Source organism: Fukomys damarensis, unplaced genomic scaffold, assembly GCF_012274545.1.
Source record: "Fukomys damarensis isolate Sample0158 unplaced genomic scaffold, DMR_v1.0_HiC HiC_scaffold_12, whole genome shotgun sequence".
Classification (NCBI taxonomy): Eukaryota; Metazoa; Chordata; class Mammalia; order Rodentia; family Bathyergidae; genus Fukomys; species Fukomys damarensis.
The window spans coordinates 40,013,667-40,027,832 of record NW_022900924.1 but is presented as its reverse complement, the minus strand read 5'-3'; the positions used below and the strand labels follow the sequence as shown (position 1 = coordinate 40,027,832).

At 37.0% G+C, this 14,166-nt stretch overlaps 1 protein-coding gene across 8 annotated transcripts in view; it reads left to right on the top strand.

Moving 5' to 3' along the window:
- The window catches only part of Pex5l (peroxisomal biogenesis factor 5 like), a 217,273-nt gene that overhangs the window by 146,507 nt on the left and 56,600 nt on the right, over positions 1 to 14,166 (top strand). For all 8 annotated transcript variants that reach the window (XM_033762541.1, XM_033762540.1, XM_033762536.1 and 5 more), the window contains 2 exons: positions 1,141 to 1,267; positions 2,073 to 2,169. In XM_033762541.1, the coding sequence (XP_033618432.1) occupies positions 1,141 to 1,267; positions 2,073 to 2,169 (224 nt within the window). The remainder of the gene's footprint in view (positions 1 to 1,140; positions 1,268 to 2,072; positions 2,170 to 14,166) is intronic.

Below are 14,166 nucleotides of genomic sequence, written 5' to 3'. Positions count from 1 at the left end.
CCAATAGACTATTAATTATATGGGCTATCGCTTCTCAGCATTTTGGCTAAGATCAAGTGAAATATACAGGTTAGAACTGGGGAGAAAGAGCTGAGCAAGAAATGGACTTGGAAATTGGAAGCCTGTGCACCTTGAAAACATGCTGAGTGAAATAAGGCAAAGACAAAAAGACAGACAGTGAGTGAATTTACAGGCACAAAGTGCCTAGAGTAAGCAAAATTACAGAGACAGAATACAACAGAACTGACTCAAGTGTGTGAGAAAGAGATATGAGGAGTTAGGGTCTGAAAGGCAAAGCCTTGGTTTGGAATGATGGGAAGAGTTCTGGAAATAGTGACGGTAGTTGCACCTCAGTGTGAATGTACTGATGCCCCTGAATTGTACACTTTAAAATGGTTAAATGGTAAATTTTGTTGTGTGCATTGCACACACTTTTTAAAAGCAGAAGTAAAAGACCTTAGAATACACCCACTGCAAGAATAACTTCACATATAAGGACCCCAAGTTAAATGGTTTGTTCATTCACACAGCTATAATGAGAAAGAATGCAACCACAATTTCTTTCTGTAAAAGTTAAGGTACTGGGAAGAAACGGTTCCAGCATTCTCTTAGCTTTCTCCATTACCTCCTTTCTCTCCATCCCCATTATAAATTATCTCCTTTGGTGAAAAGTGGCCTCACCGATCCATTCTGGTTTCTTCCCACCAGCTTTTAACACTGAAATTCATTTCTTTATGGAGAATGTCTTCTTAGAATCCTTCCAAAAGTGACCTAAAGCCACCTCCTTAGCTGGAATCAGATAGAAGGTACTCCATGTGCATTTCCTAACACCAGACCTTATGGGGCTCATCCACGAGATTCAGAATACACTTGGCTCTTGAGATGAGTTCAGTAAGGTCAGCTTCAATTGTCAAAACAGTCCAATTTATCTTACTATGTCTCATTTTATTTACTGGAATACATTTTAATTAATTAACTTTTATGCCACATTGAAAAGGCAATTGGCCTTGGGTCTTATGAGCATAGATTGAGTACAATTCACTTGGATAAAACTTCTCAGTCTTAACCTATCTCTCTTCTTCTCTCTGCGCCTCATGCTCTCTCCTGGTCTACCTTGCTCCCTCCCTTTCTCCTTAATAGACATCCAAACGCAACTGGAAAAATGGGACGATGTTAAGTTTCATGGAGATCGAAACGGCAAAGGGCATCATCCAATGGCAGAGAGAAAATCCTGCTCATCCAGAACTGGATCAAAAGAGCTCTTATGGTAAGATACGTAAACACTAGAAAATAGCCACTTGTGTGCCACCTGCGTGAGTGTTTCTTTCATGTACTGAAATAACCTGAGAGCTCACTTAATCCAAACACTTGGTGTCTTGTATAATAACTTCCTACATTACAATGTTAATTGTTATGGCTTTTATCAGCTTTAAATTATTTCATCTGAGTTCTCAAAAATTAATTCAATCAATAAGAGTTTCAGGAGGTTTGTGATACAATGTATGTTGATAATTTTCTGAATATATGTTTGAGCTATTAGTCAAAATAGATACATATAAGTATATACATATCTAAATATATTTAATATATTATATATGTGACAGTTACATTTTTCTGGTCGTTCGGATAACCTTCTCTGGTTTCTTCAGTTAACCACTATCAGATAATTTAACAATTAAGAATAATCCACAGTGGTCTGGGGATTTAGCTCAGCGGTTCAGTGGCCTGCCTTATAAGCACAAGGACCCAAGTTCAATCCCTGGTACGCCCCCAAAAAAAAGAATAATCCACAGTACCCATGCAAAAATCTGGCCACCTGAGTTTTACTATGTTTTGAAGCTTTTTTAAAAGTAGTCCTGTTTCAGCTTACTGTTATCCTCACACATCTCCACTTAATTATTTCAAATTCTATAGGAAGATACTTGAAAGTGGTCCTTATATTACAGATTTACAAACCTTAACTTGTTCATCACCGTCCTAAGGAGAGCTTTGTTATTGTGACTTTCGGTTATCCAAATGAACTAGCTTCTTGTTCTTGGTGTACATTAATTTTCATAATGTACCTCTTACAGGTCCTCAGAGCACAGATCTCAACCAGAACTGAGTGGTGGGAAAAGTGCCCTGAACTCTGAATCTACTTCTGAACTAGAGTTAGTGGCTCCAACACAGGTAACAAAGCCAATTCTTCAGAGAATCTATCTGTTCTAGTAGATAATATCTATCATATATATTTTTTATTCTTTCACAAAAGTTTGGATTTTTTTGTACATTGTGTCTATGTGCTTTTGTATTCAGTAGCTGTCTCAGTGCTTAGAATATCTTAATATATATGTATGTATTATGGCTGGAAAAACATGTTAATGAATTCACTGTGTACTTAGCACTTTTTCCTTGTTCTGCCATTGACTGTGGCATTATTTTGGAATACAAAATCTGTTCCACTCCAGTATTAGCACTATTTATATAACAGAGCACAAAGAAGAGGAAATTACATCTTAAGTGTTTATTCACATCTAGGTCCTATAGAATAAGGTAAGATACATCGCTATCCTGACTTTCACATTAAAATAAATTTTATGCCAAAGAATATGTTATTCTATTTAGCAGTAATGATAATAATAAAGCATTATGGACTTACTCTGTGCTTTTCATGCACCATATGTGGTACTTACACAATCCCCTGACTTATTATTAGCTGCACTTTAAAGATACTTTCAAGGTGCTCTTTAGTCTCTATGAAATTTAATACATTTTCCTGGGGCATAATCACTGGCAGAAGTAGAGTGTGAACCAGACCTATCTGTCTACTGCTTGGCCCTCGACTTGACATAACTAACTAGCTTTGTGACTAGTTATGCCGATAACTAGCTATACTTATGACTAAGACCATCTCTCCAGTGATCCTAAGAAGAACAAAGCCAGGCTCAATTTTCTTAACCCTTTGAACATTTTTTTCAAGGCCGTAGGCTTGAACTAAGACTACAAAGACCTTTTAGGAAGTGTATGAGCACGTTCGTGAATTCTACCGTCCTCCTTGAGGCGAGAGCCAGTTCTGAAAGAAAGCAAGTGGGATGAGATGAGCTGAAGTATTTTCTTGAGGTTACTGGGTGAGATATTGAGGCTCAGAGGAAAAATACAATGTCTGAGGTGATAAAGGAATAATTATAATAACAGCAGATATTCTTGGGTACTATGACTAGAGCTTTCAAAATACATTAGCTCACTCGATCTTGACAAGGCTGAGTGAGGTTAAATTCAAGGATCACCCTCGTTGTACAGACAAGGAACAAGTGCACGGTGAAATAAGTCTTATCTGTGGGCCCACACCTCATAAAGAGATGGAAGCTGCAAAGAAGAAACAGTAAGGAAGAAGAAGCCCTCTGAAAAGCTTTCTAACCATCAGTAGCAAGCCTTGCAAACACCTCACTCGATGAGAGACGGTGTTACTGTTCCCAGAACTCGGCTGGAAAACAAGCCAACTAAGGTCCTGAACAAAGCTCCCTGCAAACCTTAATGAATTGTAAATGTAGCATGAAAGTGTGCTTTCTTTCTTTGTGCTCACCCTAAATGTATCTCTGTAAAAGAAAAATTATAGCACTTATTAGAAAAACATTTCTGCATAAGTAAGTGCATTAGAGTATGAACCAGGAAAGTACTTGGTACTGTTTCATAAACCAGACTCCTCAGAACAATTTAATGTAGCAATGAAAACATTCGTTTCAAAACCAGGATGAGACTTGGCACAGGTGGGCTGTTTGGCACCAAGCTGGGGCAGAAGAACAGCTGGGGTCCCGGGTTGCCATGGAGACCCACAATGCATTTATCTTATTATCCCAATGACTACTCCTCTCCTGCTGGTTGCCTGATTCCATCTCGCTACACTGTCTTCCACTTACCCACCATCGCGACTTACTTTAAACAAACACAATGTGCTTTGGAAAAATGGATGAGATTCCTTATATTGCCTTTCAAAATACCATTTAAAAGCTACTGGGAGATTTTTCTCTCTAGGTAACTCTTAGCGAATCCTTTTAGAGGGTTAATTATGTATAAAGAATTCACTCTTAATTTTGTGGGGTGTTTTTTTTCTGTTCTGTCAATGTAAGTAGGTTTTTCAGACCTTGCAGTTCTTTTCAATGTTTAGTTTTTATTAGTACGTGTTTGCCATACACAATAATCTCATTCAGTACAGGAGTTGGTCCGTGTACCTAATGCACCTCAGTTCTTTTTCTTCGTCCCCTTTCCCTCTCAACCTCCCCGTTCCTTCCATCTCTTGGTCTCCTTCCCATTTGCAAAAGATCTCTCTCCCTACTTCCTGTTTTTCTTAAATGATGCGTATTTACTCACCAAGGGTTGCCTGAACTAAGGAAATACACACTCTTCCAGTTTTCATTCCAACCTATGGTTAAATAAAATGTTCATTAATCTGAGACTTAATACTGCACCTAAAACACTAAGTCACTCAAGTGGGACAACAAGAGAATAGGCAGATTAATCTGCTTTGAATAAAAGACAAAGAGATGTTTCACCATTAGAAATATACTACTCTTAAATATATATGATCTCTTTATGTAAGGTAAAATTACGATGAAAGTGGTATAAAATTCAATTTATAACTGTCTTGCAAGCCATTCGAATAAGAAATTTCAGCTCATCAAAACTTGTTACTGCTCCCTGCATAGCAAAATCAAGGAAATATTTTCTTCTCTTTCAAGCCAACATAAATTATCCTAGGCAATGACTCGGCCTGGGAGGAGCTATTTACAAACCTTAGTTTAAAATCATATTTCAGAATCACAAAGACAATGGAAACTCACAACATTAAGAATGCTTATGTTTTCTCATTTTCTTTTCAGGATGTGAGAGAGGAAAAACAGTGTAGTCTCTCAAATAGTGCTTTGAATGCATCAATCAGAGTGACAGAGTTTACAATAAATTACATAATGTCTATATTTAACAATGAAGTTTCTTGACACTTATACAAGCTGGATAATTAGTTTTTCCTAGAATTAATTATTTTAAGAAAGCATGCAACCAGAAAACTTAGAAAACATTTGAAGAATTGAAGAAAACATACGAAGTAATGACGTAAAGCTGGTTTTCTGTAAGTAGGCTAAGGCAGTGATTGGGGAGGCAAAAGAAAAAGAATTCAGCACCTGCTGGAGAATGTTGGATCAAGCATTTCCTCTCCAATTTGGACGTGGGAGGGGGAGTGTCAAAACAGGCTTTTGCAGACCTCAGTTGGATTTCACCAGAATGTACAGCCCCAACTTCTCTAGTGCATATCACAGTCGTGGGCCAGCTGGCACACAGCCTGTCACATAGTCATAATTCGAAATTGGAACGATTTAAAGTTTGATTTTTTTTTTTGGTTTCCTTTGTTTTTGCTGTTTTCAAAATATGCATAATATGTACATGATTGCATGTGCATTGTCAGTAAATTCAACTCATTTAGACAAGGGACTACGGTCCTTTTTGTATCTCTGATTTCCCTCCTAATCCATCTCTTCTTCTGTCCCTTCCAAGGAGCTAACACTGAAACCTTATCAGAACGATTTAAACTTTAAGTGTGGAAATGTTTTCTTTTATAAGAGTAATATAAAATGTACATTAATAGTTGTCACTCATTACGTACTTGATGTATCTGATATGAGATTATATTTTTGTACATTATTTGAACTGCTTACAGTTACATTGAGCATCTATATTATCTCCATTTCACAGATTAAAAATATGCCTTAAAGAGAAGTAATTTTCCCAAGATGACATAGCCAAGGAGGAAAAGAACCAAGATTCAAATCACAGTTATCTCATGCTTAACCACACCTAACTAAATCAAAACTATCTGTTTCCCTTTTTTATTGCAAACCCTATTATTTCCTTTACAGGGATAATAGAAGCTAAGTAACTTTAAAGACTGTTTATCTCTTTCTCCCGGAAATTTTATCTGACAAATTAGGATTGTCATCTGATTTGATGCCGTGCACAATTTTGTGTCTCCTCAAACAAATTTATTCCCAACCTCTCACTTTTAGAAATGTTAATGGCCTCCATCTATTCCCATTGCAACTCAGCAAATGTAATCGAATTTCCACTACCCATAAACCCATGAGACAGTGAAAATGTTGGAAATGTGTACCAAGTTATTAGACCTTTATGCCAAATAGAAACAATTTGATGCATTATAAGTATGAGTAGGTTGGAAGATAGCAGAGGAATCCTATCAACATCCCTTTTCCGCTCTGGCCACACAAAGTGAGGTATCAATGAGGACAGAATGAGGCAAAGGTGGAGAGAACAGACATGTTAAGAAAAAAAAAAGAAATATGAAAGGTCACTTTTGGCATAAAAGAAAATCGGTACCTAGTAGGTTCTCCACAAATGTTTGTCAAAGAGGAAAATTAAAAGGATAGATACTCAGAAAAAAGTGAAACAAAAAAAAAATAAAACAACACTTAGTAAATCAACAACAGAAGTAGATACTGGTGACTAAAGGGAAGAAAAAAATACAGTAGACAGAACTCTATTATTGATCATTTTTTATACCACCTTCAGTAACAGTTTTCAGGTGTTTCCAGTAACAGATTGCCTACTTCTTCTCCAAACTACTTACTTGCCTTGATGGTCTTCATTGAAATTCATAATTGGGTAGAGATGGGAACTATGTATTGCCACATCCTCTACAAAGGAATTTGCCCTTGCCATGTAAAGGACAGCTTTTTTGTGTACTGTCCATTATAAATGTCTGTGACTGGTTAGAAAAAAACAATCTTGAGCATCTCAACGAGAATAGTGTTCAAATTACCTATTCTAAAATAAGAATCCAACTGTAGTCTCCACTGACCATTAAATGAAAATCTCCAAATGCAGGATTTTTGGTGAAATGGCTAGTCATACCTGATAAGCACAAACCAGAAGGATAACAGAAGCCAGGTTTATCAAGCATTTATCATGTTCCGTGTATTTGTACTTACATGAATTATTACACTCAATTCCTATATGGACTATATGCGTGGAAGAGGAGAGCTGCTCAGTTCATAGTGGCTAAAAAGCAGAGCAAAGGAAGGATATCAGAGTGGAAGAGACCAACTATTAGAAGGCACCCCCCAAGACCAAGCCTCTGTGACACCGATAAGCGTGATCTGCTATCCATGGGACAGATCCCAAATACAGTGAAGTTGAAATTGCTCCCTAACTACCACAATAGCAATTAAGGAATTTGTCCAAGGTCACCATCATGTGATAAAGGTCAATTTAAGGCTTGGCCTCAGGCAGTCTGACTCCAAAGGTGCTCTTCAGGACTGTATCATACTGTCATTCATGGTCAGCTAGTTGCTGAAGTTTCTTTTGTGCAATTAAACACATTCACCTTTCCCCTTTAATTTCTTTTGAAAGAATGACGAGTTTTGAAAATGCGTATTGATGGGAGATCTCTGACAATAATTCAAAAGCGAATTGTACAAGAAGTTATTAATAGCTGTCATAGTGGCTAGGCAACAGATTCATGCTACGACAACCACTGCCACAAATACAGTAATTTTCAAATCGTAATTTCAATCACAATTGAAACTTTGAATAAAAAGAAAGAAACACAATATTCCTCTTAAAGAGTTATTGAAATCGTTCTTCTTTCCCTTTACCTAGTACTAATCATTCAGAACAACCAAAAGCTGAGGGAACTAAACACTTTCTTCTTTGGAGAGTGGCATACCCTAAGTCAAAATGCCTTGTTTAAAGCCAAGGTATTTCCAGGAGGTAGCTATAATCCTGGAAAGTTTTTCAAAATCATACAAAAAGAAAACAGCCACATGGAAGTACATTTGTGAATCCCAGAGTTTTACCCACATATACTCAATCTCAGTGTCTAAATCAGAGAGGTAACATGTTAGAAATGAATATTCTGGGGTCCCAGGCCTAAGAGGCCAGAGGCTCCAATGAATGGGCCCGGTAATCTGCATTTTAATCAGCCCTTCCAAGTAATCCTGGTGCCCACCAAAGTTTCAGAACTGCAGGTACAGAAGTGGTACTATCCACATAGCTGTAACTCAAACTTGTGGATGTGACTCATACCCCTATTTAAGTACTAAGCAATATTGACACTTCACAAACATTACTTGTATGTTTTCCCAAATTACAGTTTTTGCCTTTAATGAAATTACATTTTTCAGTGTCTTGGCTGATCTTTACCATGTGTTACAATCCATATTTTATTCTTAGTCCTTAACCAGCATGTCTGGACACACTGCAGAATTGTGGAAAAGTTTCAGAATTTTTAATAGCATCCCAATCACAGTTTGAAACTACCTCTGTTTGCATTTAGTATTTATCTTTGATCCATAGCATTTATCTTATGCGTTTTAGTGGGGAAAATCAAATAAGTAGATAATACTTGCTTAGCAATAACCTGAGGTTTTTCTAACTATGTGGAAAATAGCACTTCCCTAAATAGTAATTGTACTATCAAAATGTTATTTACCCAGTAAGATTCTATTTGCACGCGCGCGCGCACACACACACACACACACACACACACACACACACAAAGATTCTATTTGCCCTTGCTGTTTTAAGTGGAAAAGAGAGCATGAACTGTAAGCCTAGAATCATGAGAGATTTTTGCCTCTTCTTCCTTATGTATAGTGACCCTCATATCCTGCGATTCATAATCCAGCTGGGTCATGAAACATTAATGAAAGGGAAAATTTACTGACAGTAATGGAGTCCTGTCAGGTCAGGCTTCATAGGAAGGCAGACCCTACTTCACCAGTGGAAAGGGCCTGCTAATAAAAACAGCATCATTGACAAAAATACCAGTGCTTTCTAATGACATGCATGGGTCATCTGCGATGTCATAAAAATGCAAAAAAAATTATTAATTTGTGTTTAATTAACAAATAAAACGTACATATGTACATTTACAACATGATATTTTGAAATATGTATACATTGTGCAATGGCTCAGGCCGGTTAATTAACATATGCCTTACTTCGTTATTATTCTCATTTTATTGTAAGGAGAACACTTAAAATCTCTCATGATGAGGCCAGGCGTGGTGGCACATGCCTGCAATCCCAGCACTCGAGAGGCTGAGGCAGGAGGATCGCTACGAGTTCAAGACCAGCCTGGGCTACATAGTGAGTTCCAGGTCAGCCTTAACTACATAGTGAGACCCTGTCCCCCCAAAAAAATCTCTCATGATGATTTTTCAAGAATATAATACATTTTTACTATAGCCAGTGTATTATACAATACATTTCTTGAATTTATTCCTCCCTTCTAAATGAAATTTTTTATCCTTTAGCCAACAGCTCCTCACCTACCTTACCTCCCAGACCTGGAAAATACCATTCTGCTCTCTTTTTCCTTGAACATACAACTGAGGTTGTATGGTATTTAATGTCCTCTGATTATATACACACCACAAATGACAGAATTCCCTTCTTTTCTTTTTTAAGGCTGAATGATATTTCTTTCTCTTTTTTTTTGGCACTGGGGATCGAATTCTGGCCCTTGCACTTGTGAGGCAGGTAGCAGAACCACTGAGCCAAATCTCTGGCCCCTGAATGATATTTCTTTATGTAGATATCTCCTTTACATGCTTATTTCATTTCCTCTCCTGGATTATATGCTAAATCATATGGTAGTTCTTTTTTAAAATTTTTTGAGGAACATCCGTACTGCTTTCATAATGGCTGTACTAATTTACATTCCCACCAATACAGTATAAAATTCCCTTTTATCCACATCTTCTCCAATGCTTGTTATCATTTGTCTTTTTGATGAAAGTTATTCTAATACATGTGAAGTGATGCTTCACTATGGTTTTCATTTGCGTTTCTCTGATGATTAATGGTATGTGCTTTTTGCATATATCTGTTGACCATTTGTAAGTCTTCTTTTGAGAAATATGCATTCAAAGCCTTTTGCCCATCTTAGGGGTATTATTTGTTTTCTTGGTATTGATTTGTTGAAGTTCCTTGAGGATTTTGAAAATTAACCTCATATCAGATGTATACTTTGCAAGTATTTTCTCACATTCTGTAAGTTATCTCTTCACACTGTTGATTGTTTCTTTGATCTGCAGCAGCTTTTTGTTTTAATGTAATCTCATTTTTCTATTTTTGCTTTGTTTTGATTTTGAGGTATATCAACGGATTATTGCACAAATCAGTATCATGGAAATTTTCCCTTTTTGTTGTTGTTGTTTTTTCCTTTTGTTTTTGTTTTTGTTTTTTTTGGTACCTGGATGGAACTTGGCTCCTTGCTCTTGCCACCCCCGGCAAAACAGTGTCTATGTCAGCTGGGTGTGGTGGTGCACACATGTAATCCCAGCTCTCAGGAGGCTGAGGTAGGAGGATCATTGCAAGGTTTGTTTTTTTGGTTTTTTGGATTTTGGGGGGGGTTTTTGGTTTTTTTGTTTTGTTTTGTTTTGTTTTGGCACTGGGGATCGAACTTTGGACCTTGGCTTGCAAGGCAGGCAGCAGAACCACTGAGCTAAATCCTAGGCTGGAAATTTTCCCTTGTGATTCAGTTTCAGGCCTACCTTTAAGCCTTTAATCTATTTAGAATCAGTTTTTTTGTTTGTTTGTTTGTTTCTGGTACCGGTGATCGAACTCAGGTCCTTGCACTTGTAAAGCAGGCGCCAGAACCACTGAGCTAAATCCCTGGCCCTTAGAGTCAGTTTTTTGATATAGTAAGAGATTATATTCTGATTTCATTCTTACACATGTAGACATCTCATTACCCCAACATTGTTCCTGAAGATACTGTCACTTCCCCATCATGGGGTCTTCATACCTTAGACAAAAATCAGCTGGCTACAAGTGAATGGATTTCTTTCTGGTACCTGCACTCTGCTGTTTTGATCTATATGTTTTCATATTATCACGCTATTTTGTTTACTGTAACTTTGTAATGTATTTTTAAATCAGTTTTGTTCTTTGGCTCAAGATTGATTATTTGTGGTATTTTATAGTTTCATACAAATTCTAATGTTGTGTTATATTTCTGTAATGAATGTCATTGATGTTTTCAAAGGGATTGCATAGAATCTGTGAATTTCTTTGCATAATACAGACATTTTAACAATATTTATGCTTTCAATCCATGAATATAGAATAGCTTCCATGCATTCACTGGTACACAAATATGCAACTGTGAAATAAACTCAAAAGTTCGTTTCTTACCATATGCCCACATTTTAAAGATCGTTTATCTCATTAATGAAGGAACCATCAGGAGGACAAGAGTTGGTTTTAAGCAAGTAAAGCATTCAGGAATAAAGCTTTAAATAGAAAGAAATGCCAAACTGACTTGCCAGGTTAGACAAAAGATTGGTTGACTATCTACAAGACAATAAGATCAAATCACCTTTGGAGTTAACTTTTCTACCAGGTTACAGCATTTTAACAACTTAGCAATCTTCAAAGGTTGCGAACCATCTGCATCCTCATATTTGCATCTGTTTGTTAATCAAATATATTGTAAAGCAAGAGGGTCAAGTGAGGGTCATAACAAATTGATGGCTTCCAGTATCTAGGTCATAATCCCTAAAACCTGTAAATATTACCATATATGGCAAAATTGTGATTGAGTTACCAGGGTTGAGAGAAAGAAAATTTTCTGTGCTGTTTGGATAGGTCCTAAATGCAATAGCATGGACTCTATGAGTAAGACAAGGAGGGGAAAGGGCTGAGAAAGTAGAGGAAGAGAAACAGTGAAATGATGAGCCCATACCTACTGCCCAGTGTCTCTAAAGATTGGAAGAAACATGGAGCAGACTCTTTCCCAAAGCTTCAGAGGGAGTGTGGCCTTGCCAGCACTTTGATTTGGGGCTTGTAGCTCATGAAACTTGGAGAGAATAAATTTGCTGTTATTTTAAGCCACCCACTTTGTGGTAATTTGTTATATCAGCCCTACAAAATGCAAAACTCAAACTGACTTCCAGAAAAATGCTCTAGAATGATAACAGACTATCAAGCGCTCTCAGTTTACAAAGTTGGAGGCATATTTTTCTTTTGCAAGATGTACTAAATTTCTCCAATGTCTGCTGGAAGATGATCAGGAAGCTACACTATATTTATTGAGTTCGTGAGTGATCAGAAAATAGTGCACTGGAAGATAATGCTCTGTGACAGTCCCAGGGTAAGGAGCACTGGGCTGCATCCTCTGCAGAAAGCTGAGAAGAGGCAGACCCCATGATGGCTGTGCCAGCAACTAGCACCACATGATGAGGTGTGGTCAGGTGGCAGGTGCTGCTACCCATTCACCTGAGGACCCCTTTCCCCACTTGAATGTGCTTTGGTGGTACTGGGATTGAACCTAGAGTCTTCGCAGTGAGCGATATCTGCACCCCTTTTTTCCCCTATTTTCTATCTTTCATTTTGCCCTTTTATTTATATTTCACATTTCTCATATAAGAGAAACCATGTGATATATTCAAGTTTGTGTGCCTGATTTATCTCACTTAACATTGTGGTCTCAAGGAGCATATATTTTCCGAAAAATGACTCCAGTTTATCCTCCTTTGTGGCAGAACAGTATTCCATTGTGTATAAATACCACCAAGTCTACATTTTCTTTATCCATTCACCTGGTGGTGGAAATATAGACTCTTTCCAAGATTTAGCTATTCTGAGGTGTGGGGCTACTGACATTGGCATGAATGTGTCATTGTAATATCATGTCTTTCCCTCTTTTAGCAAGATACCTAGAAGGAGACTAGCTGGATCAAATGAAATTTCTAGTTTTAGTTTTTGTGGAATCTCCATACTGATTTCCACAGTGGTCATCTTGCATACATTCCCTCCAACGAAGTACAAGGGTTCCTTTTCCACCAGAACCTTGCCAGCATTTGTTATTATCTGGTTTCTTGATGGCAGTCATTCTTTCTGGAGTAAGACAAAATCTCAGTGTTGTTTTAATTTGCATGTCTCTGTTGTTAAACAGTTTTTCATGAATTTATTGAACATTTGTACTTCTTCTGAGAAACATTTATTTGATTTGCCTATTTTTTTTATTGTGTCTCTCATTTGGGAGGATCTAACTTTTTGAGTTTTTTTAGTCCTCAGAAATTAGTCCTCAACTAAGGAATAGCTCACCAAAAAATTATTCCCACTTGTTGGTTATTTCTTCACTCTTGCTGTTCAGTACCTTTTTAATTTGATATAGTCCCATCTGTTGAGTTTTGATGTTATTTCTTGTGCATTTGGTGGTTTGGTTTAGGCAGTTTTTGCTTATACTTATGACATCAAGACTTTTACCTATTTTATCCTCAAGCAGATTTGATGCTTCTGTTTTCACATTTAGATATTTGATCCATTTTGATTTTAGTTTAGTTTCTGGATATATACACACATACATATATATGGGCCTAGATTCCATCTTCCGCATGTGGATAGCCAGTTTCCCCGGCACCATTTGTTTTAAAAAGCAGCCATTCTCCAGCATATGCTTTTGGTCCCTTTGTCAAAGATCAGGTGAACATATCTGGGGCTTTTATGTATTCTCTATAACATCCTCATTGATCCATATGTCTGTTTTTGTGCCAGTACTATGCTGTTTTTAACACTAATAGCTTCCTATTAGAACTTGGTATCCAGGATTGCGATGTCTCCTGCTTTGGTTTGGTTGCCCACAATTACTTTTACTATTCTAGGTCTTCATCTGGTTCTATATGAATTTTAGGATTGTTTTCTCTAGTTTTGTGAGGAATGCTTTTGGTATTTTGATTGGAATTGCACTAAATCTGCATATCTGTTTTTGGGAGTCTGGCCATTTTGACAATGTTGATTCTACCTATTGAGGAACAGGGAGTAACTTTCCATTTTCCAATGTCCTCTTCAGTCTCCTTTTTCAGGGTACCACAGTTTTCATTGTAAAGATCTTTCACTTCCTTGGTTAGGTTAATTCCTAAATATTTAATTTTTCTGATGCTGTTGAGAATGGTGTTGTTTTCCCTTTTCTTTCTTGATAAGTTCATTACCTGTGCACACAAATGCTACTGATTTTTGTATCCTGCTGCATTACTGAATTTGGTTACTAATTCTAGGAGTCTTTTGGTGAATTTCTTTGAGTCTTCTATGTAGAGGATCATGTCATATTTGAATAATAATAATTTGACTTCTTCCATTCCTATGCATGTCTTTTTTTTTTTTTTTTTTTTT